The 19,949-nt window shown below is 42.8% G+C and overlaps 2 protein-coding genes across 2 annotated transcripts in view; one reads left to right on the top strand and one right to left on the bottom strand.

Moving 5' to 3' along the window:
* LOC143738524 (uncharacterized) overlaps positions 1-14,565 on the top strand; it is a 51,796-nt gene extending 37,231 nt beyond the window's left edge. Inside the window, exons 11-13 of the mRNA XM_077230508.1 lie at positions 310-1,185; positions 2,876-3,160; positions 13,431-14,565. Coding sequence (XP_077086623.1) covers positions 310-1,185; positions 2,876-3,160; positions 13,431-14,311 — 2,042 coding nt within the window. The 3' untranslated portion in view covers positions 14,312-14,565. The remainder of the gene's footprint in view (positions 1-309; positions 1,186-2,875; positions 3,161-13,430) is intronic.
* Positions 14,566-16,908: 2,343 nt separating this feature from the next.
* LOC143738523 (ankyrin repeat domain-containing protein 34B) lies at positions 16,909-18,231 on the bottom strand. The gene has a single exon (XM_077230506.1). The coding sequence runs from the start codon at positions 18,102-18,104 to the stop codon at positions 16,989-16,991; it is 1,116 nt and encodes a 371-aa protein (XP_077086621.1). The 5' UTR covers positions 18,105-18,231; the 3' UTR covers positions 16,909-16,988.
* Positions 18,232-19,949: the final 1,718 nt, after the last annotated feature.

Here is a 19,949-nt window from a genome sequence, read left to right as displayed (position 1 = left end):
TCACATTCACTGCGGACTTCACATTCCCACACCCACCTCGCCTCAACATCCTTCTCTGATATATCCATTCTGTTCTCTGTTTGCGAACAACAAACATCACCAGTTCTCAAAAAATATTTCAGTTTTAATAATTGTCAAATTATTTTTGCATCTAGTAATATGGTTCATTAGCCTAATTATTGTAGCAGCTTGATGTATTAACATGAAATTAAACTAATATTGACTTGCATTAGATTTTAGAGCTGTAACTATTTGTTTTGTTGTAGAATTTGAATTAGAACTTCTTATTGACATATGACTTCTCGACAGGTGTAACGGCTCATTCGCTGGAAGCTCAGGCTGATCATCACAGCCAGGAAAAGGTCGTTGTGAAGAACCTCTCAGTGGAGAAACCTCACTTTTCACATGCGGCGGATGTAAATTCACAGCTTTTGAAACAAGAAGAGTCCGTTACGCCACTGAAGGAACCGGAGGAAGAGGAGCTCAGCGGACTGGAGTTTGAGATGAAGATCGAACAAGTGGAAGAACTTGTGGATCAGACACTGAATCAAGTTCAGGCAAAGCAGAAATGTGAAGGACAAAACCACTGCCATGACGGAAACACTCGTTTATGGTGTTCAGGGAAAGCGTTCGACCATCCAGAAAGTCTTATGGAGTCAGGGCAACATTCCCAGAGTTTTACAGATCCATATGGGATGGAGGATTCGATGACCACGTCGACTCAGTCCGGTTTATTGGCTGTTCTGCAGAACGAGAGCTTTGGTGTTGCAGAGATTGAGTACGAATTGAATCTTCAGGATTCCCATAGACACTCACCCACAACGAGCTCGTCTGACTCGACGCCGTTCAACACACTCCCATCCTCACATTCAAGCTCGTGTTTGCCCAGAGCGCTCCCACAGAGTCTGAATGCCGGCCAGCACACGGGCCCCAAACCCTTCCGATGTGAGGAGTGTGGGAAAGGCTTCCCACAAAGGGGACGGCTATTAACACACAAACTAGTGCACATGGATGAAAAACCCTTCAGATGTGAGGAGTGTGGGAAAGGCTTCACACAGAGGAAGCGGCTTTTAACACACAGACTAGTGCACACGGGTGAGAAACCCTTCCGCTGTCATTTTTGCGGTAAGACATTCTCCAGACAGGACAGCTGTCTCAGACACATGCGCTTGCACAGCGGACAGAGATGATGAACGTGGAAACGACCACACACACACACACACACACACACAAGGTTTTTCATATCGTGTCTCAAAGTGAGATTTCTTAGAATTGTTACTGTGTTGATATTAGCTTCTGTTACATATCTGCATTAAGGTCTTGTGGCAAACAGGACTTGGCCGAGGGCCGCGAGAGAATGGTGCGAGGCCGGTGGCGTGATTGCGCGACGCACCGGTCTCGTATCTCTCACGGAGGAGCGGAAGCATAAAAGGAGGAGCGATGACAGTGAAGGACGAGAGAGGACAGGATTTATGTTTCTGTTTTATTGTGTGTGGCGGGAGTCATCCGTGAGGGGCTGCCGTCTTCACTTTCGTTTTGTATTTGTTTTATTTTATTATTAAAATGTGTGTTAAACGTTCACCGGTTCCCACCTCGTTTTTCCCATAACAACGAAACTGTGTTACAGGCCTGTTTTAAACATCTTACACATTTATTATGCAACGTCTCTCTTGCCATGAAAATACTGTTTCATGAGGATCAAGTTTGTAACAATCCCCAGGGTTATTATAGTTAACTAAACCATAAAACAACTTTCGTTACATGAAATGAAAGAAGCTTTAATTGAAATTAAATATTTTTTACCAAAAAAGTATTTCGGCTAGTTCCCAGGTAAACATTTCTCAATTCCTCCATCTCTGTTATATGTGCAATGTTACCTCATCTTTCGCTCTATTTGTATTTGTTTTTGTTTTTTTGTAAACACATCTCTTTAACCAGAACTATTGTAAGGATCATGAATGAAAACAAAAACAGCATTCAATCGTCTCTCAGTCCCTCGGTCTTAACGTGTGAGTCATTAAATCATTCAGTCAACCAATCCATTCAAAATGACTGATTCATCAAGGGACAAAACAGAAGTGACTTAAGTGAGTCGTTGACTTATTCATTAAAACGATTCTTACAGAAGATCAAACGTGATGCGTAACACGAGAATGAACCTCATTGGTTCTTGCATGTAAAGTGAACATGCTTGTGCTTTTACCATATCTTATGTGTGCATAGATTGTTTATATGTGAATAAAAGCCTAAATACAATGTTTTTCGTACAGTATAAAGCGATCGAGTCTCTTCAGAAAATTTTGATTAAACCACTCAGTTCATATGGATTAGTTTTACGATGTGAACTTTTTAAAGCATCAGAGTGGTAGTTTCATGGACTGACAGAAATATCTTCATTTGTTTTTGAAGATGAAAGAAAGTCTTAGGGGTCTGGAAAGAAGGTTGAGTAATTAATGACAGAATTTTCATTTCAGAAATTTCATTTCATTGGGTGAACAAACCCTTTAAGATGCTCGCACGACAGCATGTCCTATAATTAATTAACAAATAAGAGTAAGAAATGCTTAAACTACAGTACAACAGTATGTCAAATTGTAGATAAATGACGTTTAAATAAATAAAATAAAACGTAATATAGAGAAAATCATATACAGTCTTTTCTTTAGATTTTTAACTACATATTTTGTTCTTCTGTCTTGTTCAAGTACAGTATTAATGGGATGAAAAGACTTGGTATGTAACTCTAATATCTTCAGTATCTATTAATTGCGAATTTCCGCACAAATCTCTATTTTGGACCTGCCGCTGCTCGCGTGTCTTTTACTTTGGTGAGCGTTTCCTTCACCGGAAACACGTCACGCCCCCGAATGAGCAGGAACCAGAGAAGCAGCAATGGTGGATTATGTTATTCTCCATAGTAATGTAACTGCAGAGAGCTTTGATCGCGAGATTCGCTCCGCGGGGATGTTCCAGACTCAGATCTCCGCGATCATGAAGGCGGCCGCGGTGGAGATCAGTCAGTTGCTGGAGGAAGAGGCTGCAGCTCTTCATCAGGAGATCCGGAGGAGGAACCAGGAGATCCAGGGCCTGAAGACTAAACTACTGAGAGCCACTGCTGAGAGGTGCTCTGTCGGCGTACAGGTGGAGCTCATGGACACGAGTGAGTCTGAGCTGATATCAAAAAACATCATAGCCTACTGTGTGTGTGTGTGTGTGTGTGTGTGTGTGTGTGTGTGTGTGTGTGTGGAGGGGAGGGGAGGGGGTATTTGTATTTAAATATAATAAAAACAATTCAATGCTTATGTATCAATGTATATATCATGGAGAATACAATCCCCACAACAGCACAAATCTGCAAAACAATATATATACAGTAGTCAACATTTGAAGTGGATAAAAAAAGTGAATCACAATTGTCCTAAGACAAGAAAGGGTGTTATTCAAAATTCATGTATGACTTTAATGAAAGGTTTTTATCCACTTCAAATGTTGACTACTGTATATATAACCATAGAATTGTTTATTATATTTACTTTAATATATAAATATAGAATAATTATATATATATATATATATGGTGACTTTTATATTTATGTTAAAACTAATATTATAGAAATATAATACAATAATAAAATATAATGAAATGTTTTATATATAAAAAATATATTTGAAATATGTTACTTTTCTGTAATATTAGTAAAAATAATAAGTATAACATTTTTAAATAAATTTATTATAATTATTAAAACTGAATATTTTTGTGAAAACTGGTCATATTTATTCTATTTATGTTACAATAAAATATTGTTCTTAAAATGTTTAACTTTTTTCTCTAAATAATTATTTATTACAAATTTTATACTTATATATCGTAGGAACTGCTGTACTTTCACTGTTCATATTGTTGATCTATCGTATTTTGACTTTAATTTAATAGTAGCCTACAGTAAATATTTAGAGCTGCTCCAGCAAAGCTCAACCATTCAAGTGCAGTGAGTGATTTTCGCTGTCTTTCATTGTTACATTAACATTGAAGACAAAGACAGCAGCAGCAATATTAGGCTGCCGTCACTTTAAGAGCTGCGCGTATCCAACAAACAGTCTCTTTTCGAAGCCATCCGGCCTGCAATAAATTATATTATTTGGCTTAATTTGTTAATCAATTAAATATTTCCCTCAGTTATTTTCATGCTTAATTAAGACTGACCCTTTAAGAACTAAAGCAGAGACCCCATTTGAATACACTGTCTACGTTCACTTGAATTCGTCAGTATAAGCAAGAGACGTGAAAGACTATTAAATTCAGTATTCGCGCGCTGAGACGCTGGTTTTCAGGGGGCGCGCGCTTTGGATGTTTGCGTTCATGGAACTTCTTGACCTGCAAACGTCCTGTAATAATTAGCGGTGGCACGATCCGCCTTTTTTGCCTCCGATACCGATTCCGATACCTGTGACTCAGTATTGGCCGATACCGCGTACCGATCCGATCCAATACTAAAATAATAATTAAAAAACAGTGCCGAATTACCTAATAAACTGTATCTGTATGCCTCATTGTGGGGAAGAGACTGTGATTATTCTTTTGTTAAAGGCATCAAAGCTTGACTTAATCATTATTTTCCTTACTTTGTAAAACAATATACAGAAAAAATATATACTATATATTTTATATATAGTAATATACTATATCTAAAATATATATCATAATTAAGACTTTTCAGACAATAAAGACTTTTTATTTTTTATTTTAAGCGCAACTTTTTAATGAAGTGCGCAGAATGATGTGTTTGAAGCAACATGGAGTCACGGCGCGCAGAACTTCGCATTGAAAAGTTCAAAGCACAAAAGTAAGATATACATATATTTGTTTATTTATTCATTAGTTTGAGCCTTTTAACAGTTTTAAATTTCAGTTAATGTGCGCGTGAAGAACAATTATATCACTCTCTACTCCAGTTTTGTGATCTAACAGACACCCGGGAGAAAGTAACATGTGAAACTCCAGCAAAGTCCTTTTATGCAAACCATAGACCTTTGACTCGTCTAGGAGAGAGTTTCATGGTGTTGACTGTCGTACCCGAGCGCGACGCGCTGTTTGAGTGCCGAATGGAGAATGACTGACAGCCGCAGCCGTAGGGAAGCACTTATAGGTGAACTTGAGTTTAACGACTTAAATCTGTACCTCACATTAAACTATATGTAATGCTTCAGAAAACTTGGAATATAGAACACGAAGACATGATGGTGCTTTATAATTTTTTTGTAACTTTTGTGTTGTATAACAATAACATACGCACAATATCGGATTTGGATGGTCTCGTCTGGCTGATATCCGATCCGGCAAATATTGGTAGTATCGGAGCAATACCGATACAGAGTATCGGGTCGACGCACCCCTAGTAATAATGTAGGGAATCACTGGTTACACATAAATCAGGTAACAGTTCATGTTTTACTTACATATACAATTTAGTTTTAATCCAAATAACACATGCTAAGTGAACGATCAGCGCGCTCTCTCTCGCTCTCTCTCTCTGTTAACGTTAATAATAAGCTACATGCCTCGCTTTACTACTTTGCCATCTACATCTGACTGAACTACAAACTTTCCACTGACGTCTGTGAAAAAGGGATGCGCTCAACCAGCTCTCGCGACTGTGCGTTTTTCTCTTATCAGCTCGCGCACCATGCTATGTGTTACTGTATTTCGTTTAATATTCCACTAATAAGATACATTTACTTCATAAACAGCCTTCTTTTTTATCCCCATAATACTCTCTGTTGTCAGTGTTTCTTTGTCTGGACACAAGTGTACAAACGCTGCCAACAAAATCGGTTGTTGGTATCGGAGCATTTTTGCAAGTACGAGTACATGAACTCAGTATCGGGCACCCCTACTATTTTTCTTTGGATAATGGCGATAAGGGGATCTGCCAGTACCCTTTTGTCGAATCCAGTACCCAATCTAGCCGATTAAGCAGCTCATCAACTTGGGGCATTGGATAAGCATTGAATTTGACTCCGTATTCCCCCTTATATTGTACCAAAACTATTGTGCTCGCCCCGTCGCCATGCGATTGTTCTATTACTCTAAACTCTAGTTCCATTACTGCTAACTCAACCGAACTGACCTTATTCCAGCATTTTAAAATATTGAGATGATAAATTTGACATGAATCAACCCTGTCCATTCGTCTTACCTCATAATCGAGATCCCCAACACACCGTGCAACCACAAAAGTTCCTTGCCTTAGAACTTAGGTCTAGATGCTGTTGCGTTCCTCTGTTGTTCACCCGACTTTGTTCGTCCTGTGCTTGGAGCAAATTCTCAATGGAGAGCTGCCCAACGTGTGGAGTTTTTCTCAGAGGTCCATGACATACTGAATTTCATTATGGCTGTTTGAAGGCCCCTCCCACCAAGCCTCTTTAAAGCCAAGCACACCAAGCCATTGGGCAGCGTCTGGCTTTTCTTAACCATTGGCCAACTTCTGTTCTGCATTGTTGACTCAAGTCGGATGTTGTTGTTTTTGTTTGCCAATTCAACATGTTGAATCGGTGTCGGGCCGTCGGTCAGAGAGAGAACTCTGATTGGCTGGTTGATCATCCAGCTTGATCGGGGGCAGCCCACGGGGAGTCAGTGACCTGGATCAACGTTCCCATCTCCATTACTGGACACCAGTCCTAGAAATGACTCGGGTCCCCGCATCTCCAGCAGGCCCCCTCGTTTCGCAGATCTAGCCCTCTGGATATAACTTCCCCGTTGTGGGGTTCGAGGAGGTGTGTTACTTCGTTACTTGGGAGCGGGAATAGGGCAAGAAAGAGAGGGGTTGGAGAGAGAGAGAGATTAGGGATGGGCCTGCCGACCCCGGGGCACGGCACCAGATGATCCGCAGCCAGCTGGATGACCTGATTTAACGATGCTGGGCGGTGGCACTGGACCCACTCAGCCGTTCCACATGGAAGCCAAGCAATAAACTGCTCCATTGTTTCGGCCATCAGCCATCAGAGCTGTTAGGCCATGATAAAAGGCCAGCTCCACTGAGAAGAAGGGCAGACAATGTTGTTCAGGGAAGTCATAGGCCAGGAGGTTCGCTACAGGTACCTGTTGCTCTGCCTCCCCGGACAGCAGTGGGATCAGGCGCACCGGCCATTGGGTGCGCGCCCATCCACTGCCTCTTATTTCAAAGAGGTCCACAAACTCCTTTGGGTGGTCCTGTGGACCCATCTTCACCAGCGGGACTCGTCCGACAGTGGACAGTTCTTCCGAGGTGAACTCCTGGCTGAGTAACCTCCGGATGACCCACTGGTCTACTTCCTGCTCTTGGACCAGCAGGCAGAAGCGATCCTTTTGTCCCAACCGAGGTCCATCAGCACCCGATTTTGAGTCTGATGAAGACTGGCAAGCGACTTGACCAGGTCCGTAAGCGGCATTGGCTGAGCTGGCTGCATGGTTTGACTTAGACTTAGACTTAGACTTCTCTTTATTAATCCTTTGGGATGACTCCCGCAAGGAAATTGAAAATTCCAGCAGCAGTTTTAGCAAGGAGGAAGCAGAATAGTAGATAAAAAAGACAGTACAATAAAAATAATAATAATAAAAATAATAATAGTAATAATAACATTAGTCGGAATATCAACAAAAAAGACCATAAATTATTTTAAAAAGTGTTAGTGTTGAGTCCAGTGTTAAAGTGATAAAGTGACCAGGTATTAATGTAAGTCCAAGTGTGTATGTATGTGTGTATGTATGTATTGTCCGTATCGTCCTCTCTACCCTATTTCCTCCTCCCCCCAAGTGAGGAGTTGTAGAGTCTGATGGCATGAGGGACAAAGGAGTCCTTTATGGCCCTTTTCCACTGCATGGTTCGGCTCGGCATGGCACGGTTCGGCTCGCTTCGCTTTTCCACTGCGTGGTACGACTCGGCTCGGGGCAGCACGGCTCGGTTCGCTTTACCTCGGTTGCTTTTCCACTGCTGTTAGTACCGCTTCAAAGTGGGTGGGATTATGACTGATCGTTATAGTTTATCCGCTCCTCGGCAACTAACAAGAGGAACGTCTGCGCTTCTCGTCCACTGACCACGATTCAGCCATTTCTTTTTTGGAAGTTTTTTTTCTTCAAGCAAGTCAAGCAAGTAGTTTTAAAACATTGGAGGCTGTTACTGGCTATTTAAATCTAGCGGGTTTGATGTCTCGCAAATACAATGACGCTGGTAGTGACGATTCTGTCTGTCTGACCAATCAGTGATCTTACAGTGCTTCCACGTCCCATTTTAGTATCGGTACGGTACGCTTGGAACCTCAACAGAGGTTGTACCATTTAAAGCGAATCGTACCATGCAGTGGAAAAGCGCCACAAGTGAGCCGTGCCGAGCCGTACCGTACCATGCAGTGGAAAAGCGCCAAAGCGTGCCGTACCGAACCGTACCGTACCATGCAGTGGAAAAGCGACTTAAGTCTGTTAGTCCGGCACTTGGGAAGGAGCAGCCTTCCACTGAACCGGCTCCTCTGGGTGCTGATGATGGTGTGCATAGGGTGGCTGGCATTGTCAATAATGTCCAGCAGTTTGTCCAGTGTCCTCCTCTCTGACACCATCACCAGTGAGTCCAGCTTCATGCCGATCACAGAGCCGGCCCGCCTGATCAGTTTATCCAGCCTGTTGGTGTCCTTCTTGGATATGCTGCCCCCCCAGCACACCACAGTGTAGAAGAGGACACTGGTGACCACAGACTGGTAAAACATGCACAGCAGTTTGCTGCAGATGTTAAAGGAGCGCAGTCTCCTCAGGAAGTACAGCCTGCTCTGTGTCTTCCTGTACAGGTGACTCATGTGTGTTGTCCAGTCCAGTTTGTTATCCAGCCACAGTCCGAGGTATTTGTATGATTTTACTGCCTCCACCTCAATTCCCTCCAGCAGGACCGGTCGCAGACTTGATCTGGACCTCCCAAAGTCAACGACCAGCTCCTTTGTCTTAGAGGTGCTGAGCTGTAGGCAGTTAGTGCGACACCAGAGAGCAAAGTCCCCCACCAGACTCTGATACTCCCCCTCCCTGTCACCCCTAATGCACCCAACGATGGCTGTGTCATCCGTGTACCTCTGTATGTGACACAGCTCCAAGTTGTAACAGAAGTCCGAGGTGTACACGGTGAAGAGAAGAGGGGCCAGCACTGTGCCCTGAGGGGCTCCAGTGCTGCTGACCACAGTGTCAGACATGATGTCCTTCATTCTGACATACTGTGGCCTGTCCGTGAGGTAGTCTCTGATCCAGTCTACCAGAAAGTGGTCCACTCCCATCCTGATCAGTTTGTCCTGAAGTATAGGGGGCCGGATGGTATTGAAGGCACTGGAGAAGTCCAAAAAGAGTATCCTCACTGTGCCGTTCCCCTTATCCAGATGGGAGTGGACCCGGTGTAGCAAGTAGAGGATGGTATCCTCCACACCAACATCTGGCTGGTACGCAAACTGCAGGTGATCCTCTGCGTGCTGTACCTGTGGTCTGAGGAGGCTGAAGAGGAGCCGCTCCAACGTCTTCATCAGGTGTGAAGTGAGTGCCACCGGTCGAAAGTCATTCAGCTCGCTGGGCCTGTTCTTCTTGGGAACTGGAACGATGCAGGATGTCTTCCAGAGGGTAGGCACTCTCCCTAGTTGCAGGCTAAGGTTGAAGATCCGTTGGAGCGGCTCCCCCAGCTCTGCAGCGCAGGTCTTCAGCAGTCTCGGACACACTTTATCCGGGCCCACTGCCTTCCTGGGCCGGAGCCTCCTCAGCTGTTCTCTGACCTGGTCTGTAGTGATGTAGGGCGGTGATTGTATTGAGAAGGATGGGGGTAATGTGGTGTTGGGGGAGAAGTGTGTAGAGGGAGGTATTGCGAAGTCAGGGGGGAGGTGTGTAGACTGGGGTATGGTGGTGTCAGGGGGGAGGTGTGTGGGGGGAAGAAGACATTGCTGCGGTGGGGGTGAGGGGGGGCAAGGGCATGAGCTGGTTAAACCTATTAAAAAAGTCATTCAGCTCATTGGCCATCTCCATTGTCCCCCCTGTAGTTCTTGTCTTTGTGTTGTGACCTGTGATAGTCCTCACGCCATCCCAGACCTCCCTCATGTTATTCTCCTTCAGCTTCTCCTCCACCTTTCTCCTGTAGTTGTCCTTAGCTTCCCTCACACAGTGTTTCACCTCCCGCTGTGCTGTCTTCATGGCCTCCCTGTCCTTGCTCCTGAAGGCAGCCTTCTTCCTGTTGAGGACAGCCTTGACCTCCCGTGTTACCCATTAGGGGTGCAACGGATCAAAAAACTCACGGTTCGGATCGTTTCCCGGATCAGAGTCACGGATCGGATCATTTTTCGGATCAGCAAAAAAAAAAAAAAAAAATTTGCCTCATGTCTGCACCTATAAACACACTGATAGCTAGGCCTTTCACGATAACAAATTTTGCTGGACGATAAATTGTCCAAGAAATTATTGCGATAAACGATAATATTGATAATAAACGATAATATTGTCGTTCTGAGACCATTTTCATCTAAAATAATGATAATGGCATAATAATGCAGGTATACCTTTTCAAAGATCAATAAACTTATTTCTATAGACTATTTAACACTGAAAACATTTTAAATATCCGCAATAAATGAACAAAACCAAAAACAATAAAAGCAATGGACTCTCATTCTCTGTTAACAAAAAATGCACTTACCAATGTGTGACTTATGTTCACACTGAGAATCATATGCATCATGTACTGTGTGAGCATGCGTCTCATATGAGTATGTGCGCTAGTGTGTGTGCTCGAGTCTCATGAGTATGTTCGCGGAGAGTTTGTGTGTGTGCTCGCGTCTCATTGAGTTTGTGCGCGAGTTTGTGTGTGTGTGCTCGTCTCATATGAGTATGTGCGTGGAGAGTTTGTGTGTGCGCGAGTTTGTGTGTATGCGCGTCTCTCATGATTATGTGCGTGGAGAGTTTGCGTGTGCGCGCATCTCGTGTGTGTAAAGTTTGCGTGTACGTGAGTGAGCGACTTTAGGTGTGTCTGTGCATTTCATATGTATTTGTTTGAGCTTTCAGCAGTATACATGCATGTTTGACTACTTAGTATAGGTGTATGCAAGTGTTTCATATATATGTGCGTGAATGAAGTTTGATTTAAGCCGTAGATGGCACCTCATATGAGGGAGAGAGAGTGCGCGCGAGAGAGAGAGGGTCGAGCGAGGGGTAGTGCTGCGCGAACGCCGTTTGTGATGGCTTTAGCCCGCTCTGATTGTGCAACAAGGGGTTGCTTAAATGCCGCGGTGATAAGCGGTTGTTGAGCAGCCTTCGTTTTCACTCCTGTGAGTGAAACATCGGGGCGATGTCGCTTCAAATGCGTGGCCATGCTGCCACAGTGCCTACACACCGTCACGGGTTTTATCCACTAACCTCTTTCCTTCATCATTATATTTGACAGGGAAGCCAACATGCTCCCATACAGGGGATTTAAATGACGCGGGGCGTTCCAGCTCCTCCGTTCGCCATGATCACGCTGTGTGTGGATTGAATATGCGCACAATTTTTTTTTTTTTCATAAATCAATCCGCGGATCACGCGTGTGCCGAACCGAAGATATTGATCCGAACGGATCACGGATCAATGATGATCCGTTGCACCACTATTACCCATGGCTTGTTATTAGAGTAACAGCGGACAGTCTTGATGGGGGAGACCCCTCTATGTCCTCACCATGCGAGTCGATCATCACATCCCAGACTGTGGTGTTATAGCAGTCTCTCAGGGCACTTTCCATCTCAGGGGACCACTTCCTGCTGGTGCGAGTTGTCACCGGTTGTTTTTGGACCAGGGGAGTGTATAGTGGCTGTAGGTGAACCAGGTTGTGATCCGACTTCCCCAGTGGGGGGAGGGGAGTCGCTCTGTATGCATCCCTCACATTAGGATACAGGAGATCAATAGTCCTGTTGTTTCTTGTAGGACAATCTACAACCTGGTGAAAAACAGCCAAAGTAGAGTCCAAAGTTACATGATTAAAATCCCCCGAGATGATCATAAAGGCCTCAGGGTGCTGTGTCTGCAGCGCTGCTGTGACTGAGTGGAACTTCTCACAAGCCGCGTCTGCGTCCGCTCTCGGAGGGATGTAAACATAGAGCGTGATCTCATGGCTGAACTCCCTCGGCAGATAGTATGGCCGCAGGCTAACAGCTAGCAGCTCGAGGTCCCAGCAACATGAGGCTGTCTTTACGGAGACATGTCCTGGGTTACACCAGCAGTTGTTGACATACATAATGAGTCCTCCACCTTTGCTTTTTCCACTTGCTCTCACGGCAGTGAATCCAAGCAGGTCCACGTTAGCATCTGGTACAAGGTGGTTTAGCCATGTCTCCGTGAAGATGAACAAGCTGATCTCACGGTAAATCCGCTGGTTGTTCAACGCGGACAGCTCGTCGATCTTGTTTGGCAGCGAGTTCACGTTCCCCATGATTACGGAGGGAATTGATTTGGTGCTTGTAGCGCCTCCGATGCTCCGCTTGTTCTGCCTTTAGCTTAGCCCCGGCCTTGCAGCCCCTGGGTCTCCTCCTCAGTTCCGCCGGTATAGGGTGCCGTATCCCGGCTCGTCCTTTCGTGCTCAGAGCCAGCAATTCCTCCCTTGAATGAGTGAGAAAGCTAACTCCTGGTTGCATTTTACGATTGGAAATATCCATGGGATATATAGAGCACACACTATCTTCGCGCGAAGAATTAAAAAAGATAGGAAAAAAGAGGTTTGAGTAAGTAAAAAGAGCTAAAAACTGTAGAGCTACTGGAGAGGCAACTGTCTGCCACAGCGCCAAATATGAGACTCCTATTTGTCTCGGGAGAACTTCTTTGTTTCGGGAGAACGTTCACAGATAGAAAAGTCCAAGTGCCGAGCAAACAGTCTTCATTCACTCCCAAAATCAAAAATAGAAAAGAGACTCTGTCGGCACACTGCCACGTATAATCACAACATAAACCGTCCAAACACAATCAGTGCATGAGTCTCTCTCTCCCTGTCCCAGATCTGTGGGGCGCTTATATCCCACCTCTCCACTAATCACTGGAATTAGAGACAGGTGTTAATTATCATGTACCTGACCTCATTATCCCCTCTCGTCTCCACACTCATTCACATTCACTGCGGACTTCACATTCCCACACCCACCTCGCCTCAACATCCTTCTCTGATATATCCATTCTGTTCTCTGTTTGCGAACAACAAACATCACCAGTTTTCAAAAAATATTTCAGTTTTGATAATTATAGTCAAGCTATTTTTGCATAAAGTAATATGGTTCATTAGCCTAATGATTGTAGCAGCTTGATGTATTAACATGAAATTAAACTAATATTGACTTGCATTAGATTTTAGAGCTGTAACTATTTGTTTTGTTCTAGAATTTGAATTCAAACTTCTTATTGACATATGACTTCTCGACAGGTGTAACGGCTCATTCGCTGGAAGCTCAGGCTGATCATCACAGCCAGGAAAAGGTCGTTGTGAAGAACCTCTCAGTGGAGAAACCTCACTTTTCACATGCGGCGGATGTGAATTCACAGCTTTTGAAACAAGAAGAGTCCGTTACGCCACTGAAGGAACCGGAGGAAGAGGAGCTCAGCGGACTGGAGTTTGAGATGAAGATCGAACAAGTGGAAGAACTTGTGGATCAGACACTGAATCAAGTTCAGGCAAAGCAGAAATGTGAAGGACAAAACCACTGCCATGACGGAAACACTCGTTTATGGTGTTCAGGGAAAGCGTTCGACCATCCAGAAAGTCTTATGGAGTCAGGGCAACATTCCCAGAGTTTTACAGATCCATATGTGATGGAGGATCCAATGACCACGTCGACTCAGTCCGGTTTATTTGCTGTTCTGCAGAACGATAGCTTTGGCGATGCAGACATTGAATACGACTTGAATTTTCAGGATTCCCATAGACACTCACCCACAACGAGCTCGTCTGACTCGACGCCGTTCAACACACTCCCATCCTCACATTCAAGCTCGTGTTTGCCCAGAGTGCTCCCACAGAGTCTGAATGCCGGCCAGCACACGGGTTCCAAACCCTTCCGATGTGAGGAGTGCGGGAAAGGCTTCACACAGAGGACTCGGCTATTAACACACAGACTAGTGCACACGGGTGAGAAACCCTTCAGATGTGAGGAGTGTGGGAAAGGCTTCACACAGAGGACCCGTCTTTTAACACACAGACTAGTGCACACGGGTGAGAAACCCTTCCGCTGTCATTTTTGCGGTAAGACATTCTCCAGACAGGACAACTGTCTCAGACACGTGCGCTTGCACAGCGGACAGAGATGAATTTAGACACGACCACACACACACAAGGTTTTTCATATTGTGTCTCAAAGTGAGATTTCTTAGAATTGTAACTGTGTTGATATTAGCTTCTGTTACATATTTGCATTAAGGTCTGTTTCACACATCTTAAACATTTATTATATCACGTCTCCTTTGCCATGAAAATAATGTTTCATGATGATCAAGTATGTAACAATACCCAGGGTTATTATAGTTAAACTTGACCATAAGACAACTTTCGGTACTCAGTCCCTCAGCAAAAATGAAATTATACCGAAACCACCAAAAATAAAGTTTTTTAAAAATTTATACGGATATTTTTTTTTTGCACCATATCTTTTTGGAAGTATTTTTTATTAATTTTGGTCGCATTTTTGCCCCAAGTCACGTTATTTAAAGGAGAACTCCGGCGCAAAATGAACCTGGGGTGTAATAACACATTGGTACCGAGTCGACTGTTCTCTGGGATTTGTTTTCATGATAATCGAGTGTAAAGAGTTTTATCTCTAAAAACTGTTTAGCTTATAACGCTAGTATATGGGTAATATAATAAGTAAAAAGAGAGCGCTAGTTAATACCACTAACAAGGCTCAAAATAGCCCCACACTAACACGGTAGCTTAATGAGGGTCTCTACATACAAACCAAAGCACTGAGAACTTTGTAAGTGTACAGACAGTTTAATAATAATATACTTTATGAAGACAGTACCATCGCGTATACAGGCAGGAGCCATCTTTGGGAAACAGCCTCGACCAGTCTAACCACGAACGCCGTGCTAAGTGAGCTGAACTGTGAACTGTGAACAGCTCGTAGCACGGCGTTAGTGGTTTGACTGGTCGAGGCTGTTTCCCAAAGATGGCTCCTGCCTGGATACGTGATGGTACTGTAACCAGCAATATAAAAAGAACAAGCGAAATGATACATAAAATATGATGTGATGTTGTTGGACGCATGTGTGAAACAGGCCTGATGCTGAAAGCTAAAGTTTTGCTCTTTAATGTTTTATCATATTCACTTTAATCTGAATTTCACACTTGAAATTGTCGATCAAGCGCGTTGATGTAATCATCGGGATCTTGCTCTGTGTTTCCGGTCACAGATTTGACCCTGGATTAACCCTGAGTAATCATGACTGTATATTTGTAAACCCTGGGTTATTCGCATATTCACGAGTTATATTTTAAGTTAATATTATAATTTGTTGTTAGGCAAGTACAGCATGTGATGCGCATGTTTTAATAACTGATCATCCATCTGTGGAAATGCCTCGTAAGACTCTTGTTACTGCAGTTAACACACTTCAGTGGTTTCCGAAGGTGCCATCCTACAAAGTACATGAATTTTTAAGTAAGTTCTCTTTAAGTAAAAGGTAAGTGCTGTTGAGATTATGATTGATTATGATGATTTATATTTTTGAGCCTCACTTCCGAGTTTGCTGCGTTTGAAACGTAAGGTTTTCTAAAGCTGTTAACCCAGGGTTCATGATCCATTGATCATCGACGCTGATTGTTTGAATACATTTTCCTGTTTGTAGAATATGAACAATGTTTTAACATTTCTTTAATGTCAACCTGTATTGATGCATTTGTGCAGCTGTGCTATTTATTTCTGCATCACATTCAGGCTTTTTCTTATTAAACTCTTATATTCAGAATGAACAAATTTATTAACAGCTTCGTGTGTGTGTGTGTGTGTGTGTGTGTGTGTGTGTGTGTGTGTGTGTGTGTGTGTGTGTGTGTGTGTGTGTGTGTGTGTGTGTGTGATCTTCGTAAAACAGTGTTTTACCGTTTCAAGTTAATGATATTTAATTGTCAGAGTTGTTAGGTGGTTTTATTTTTATAAAAATAATCATTATTAATTTATTTAGTGGAAAATGTTGTTGTTGTTTTGTGAATAACCAACCAGCAAAAAGTCAGGTTCTTTTATTTATTTATATTTATTAATTTATTTAGATGCAAAAATAAATTAAAATAAATAATTAAATAACCAACCAGGAAAAAGTAAGGTTATTTTATATATTTGTTTATTTATTTACATTTATTAATTTATTTAGTGGTAAAAAAATGTAAATAACAACAAATCAGCAATAAGACAGTTTTTTCTGTATTTATTTACATTTATTAATTTATTTAGTGGAAAATGTTGTTGTTTTGTAAATAACCAACCCGCAAAAAGTCTGGTTATTTTATTTATTTGCATTTATTAATTTATTTAGATGCAAAAAAATTATTTAGTAAATAAATAAAATAAATAAATAACCAACCAGGAACAAGTCAGGTTATTATATATATTTGTTTATTTATTTACATATTAATTTATTTAGTGGCAAAAAAAATTGTAAATAAATCAGCAATAAGACAGTTTTTTCCCCTATTAATTTACATTATCAATTTATTTAGGGGACTTTTTTTTTAATAACCAACCAGCAATAAGTCATGTTTTTTTATTTATTTACATTTACTAATTTATTTTAGTTCTCTTTTTTTTGTGTAAAATTATATTTTTTCAGCAAAAAAGGCAAAAAATTTTCTTGTTTATTTATTTACATTTATTTTTATTCTTCAAAAATATATAAACAACCAGCAAAAAGTCAGTTGATATTTTTCTTTTTTATTTATCTTCCTAAAACAGTGTTTTACAGTTTCAGGTTCATGATATTAAATGTCCGAGTTTTATTACAGAAGCCGTTTCCCCGGCAGATCCGGCGTCTCCTGGAGCGAGTGACGGCGTGCCGGACTGAGAGCGAGCGCGTGCCGGAAAGACTTGTTCTCACCGGAGCGACCGGGAAGCGGAGGCAGGAACCCGCTCATCTGCTCTCTGGACTTCTTCCTGTTCCCAGGATGAAGCCCGTCAGGAGGAGCCAGAAACATGGAGCCGTTTCTGCGTGCGGAAGGGAGCCCGAATGGCGTCCGGTGGAGGTGTGTGTCCGAGCCCGAGAGCGTGAGTTTGAGTGACGGCGCCGGAAGGAGATCCGGCAGCGTGTTTCTCCGCTCCGATGGGTTCCTGAGCTTCACAACTCTTTCCTCCGCTTGAGAACCTCTGCGGAGTGAGTCTGTGTCCTCGTTTTCCTCTCCGACGGCGTCTTCCAGGCTCTTCTCGTAGGTGTGGCTGAGATGCGCGAGGTTCTGAATGGCGAGCCACGGTTCGGACCGCAACCGGCTTCTGCTGCGCGCCGGAGAACCGTCGGCTCGGAAACTAAAGATGTTTTCGCCGTCGGAGTTTGGAGAGCTTGTGTTAAGCTCGATGTCCGAGGGAGACATGCAGGAGACGGGCGAGGTGTCGGGCGATGGCGGGATGTTCGGAGAGCGGCTAGCGCTAGCATCGCAGCTCAGATCCGTGGCTATGATGATGATCTCGCGTCCTCGGGATCTGCAGGCGTCCAGGAGAACCGTTAGCGTGTCCGGATCCTGCGCGTTGATGGCGTAGACGAGTGCTGACGCTCCGGAGTAATCCTCCATAGTGGCGTCTGCTCCGGCTACGATGAGAGCGGATGCTAGCTCGGCTCCGGCGCGCTCCATGCAGGCGTACATCAGCGCCGTGCGGCCCGTCTTGTCCTGGATGTTGGGGTCGGCCCGGTTGTTCAGGAGAAACTGGATCAGCCTCAGTGTGGGTTCTGACGGGTTTGAACGGAGAGATCGGCAGGCGGCGAGTAGCGGCGTCTCTCCTCTCTCGTTCCTCTCGTTCACCTGAGCGCCTCCTTCCACCAGCACACGCACCAAACGCAGCTTCCCCAGCCGAGCCGCGGTGATGAGCGGACGCCCATCCGTCACGAAACACGCCGGCTCAGTCATCCTGTAGGTACACACACACACACACACACGCGCACACACAAACACACATACACACACACAAACACATACACACACACACACAAACACATACACACACACACACAAACACACACAAACACACACACACGCGCACACACACAAACACACATACACACACACAAACACATACACACACACAAACACATACACACACACAAACACATACACACGCGCACACACACAAACACACACACACGCGCACACACACAAACACACACACACACAAACACATACACACACACAAACACACACACAAACGCGCACACACACACACAAACACACACGCGCACACACACACACAAACATATACAAACACACACACACACAAACACATACACACGCGCACACGCACACACACAAACACAAACACATACACACGCGCATACACACACGCGCACACACACACAAACACAAACAACCACACACAAACACACGTAAAAACAAACACACAAACAACAGACTCAAACACACACGCGCACACACACACACAAACACACACGCACACACACACACGCGCGCACACACACAAACACAAACAACCACACACAAACACACGTAAAAACACACACGCGCACACAAACACAAACAACCACACACAAACACACGTAAAAACAAACACACAAACAACAGACTCAAACACGCACACACAAATACACACATACACAAACACACACACAAACAAACACACATTTTTTAATAAAAAGTCAAAATTTACATACTAATTATGCGATAAAAACTCAATCGAACTTGACAGTCATAATTGTGATATTCAAATTAATGACATGAAAAGTCAATTATGCTATAAAAAGGCAAAATTATGACAGACAAAAATTGACATTCTGTCATAATTATGCAATAAAAAATGTATATAGTCAAAATTATGACAAAAAGTCTAAATTTAATTGTTTAATTATGCAATATGCAATAAAAAAGTCAAAATTATGATATAAAAAGTCAAAATTGACATACTAATCCATAACTATGACATAAAAAGTCAAGATTGAGAAGTCAAAATCGTGATTAAAGTAGAAATTGAGATAAAAATTGATGATTTTCAGTTTTTTGTCAGAATTTTCAGTCATAATTATGACTTTGTCATCTTTTTTCTCATTAATATTCTTTAGTATGTCAACCTTTCAAACTGTCTCAACCTCTTAAATGTCTGAATTATGATTTACCAATGCATGATTTTTTCTCTAATATTGCAGAAATGGGCTTTCATATATCATAGGCAAACACCATAATTAAAGTAAAGATGACTTCGAGCGCACGTGTGGAAGGTTTGACGGTGTTTAAAGGGTTAATGATGATCTGTGAGTGTCAAAGGTCAGCACAACAAGAGCTTCAGATCCTCTTCATCTCTATAGGAGTCGCTCTATTTTCAGACGGAGCGGAGCTTGAAAGCCGATGCTGACGCTCCAAACACTTTATACTTTATGATAATAATCTCATAATCCAAATGTCAATTCAATTGAACATCGAGAATATCCACATGCAATAAATGCATTTGCAGTATTTATGAAATTCCTGATCAGTTTAGTTAGTACATGTACAGAAAGAGAATAAAGTCAGAGCTCTTCCTTAATAATCAGACTGTATTATATTATAATTTTCACAGCATCAAATTATGTGTTTAATAAATGTGCCTAATTTATTATAATTTTATCATGATATTCTATGTAAATAACATCTTACACTGTACATGAAAAAAGAGAATTGAATAGTTCATCGCAATAGTTTGTTTGCCAGTTTATCATCGGCTCATACTTTATGATTATGACAGGCCTAACTGCTACTCTCATAAAT

The sequence above is a fragment of the Siphateles boraxobius genome, unplaced genomic scaffold (genome assembly GCF_051911475.1).
Source record: "Siphateles boraxobius isolate OS27281-9 unplaced genomic scaffold, OSU_SipBor_1 146, whole genome shotgun sequence".
Classification (NCBI taxonomy): Eukaryota; Metazoa; Chordata; class Actinopteri; order Cypriniformes; family Leuciscidae; genus Siphateles; species Siphateles boraxobius.
Note: the sequence above shows the minus strand (reverse complement) of the source record. Positions and strands in the feature narration are given on the sequence as shown.

Excerpts from the sequence above, each read along its gene's own strand:
- LOC143738523 (XM_077230506.1), bottom strand. The coding sequence starts at position 18,104 with ATGACTGAGCCGGCGTGTTTCGTGACGGATGGGCGTCCGCTCATCACC.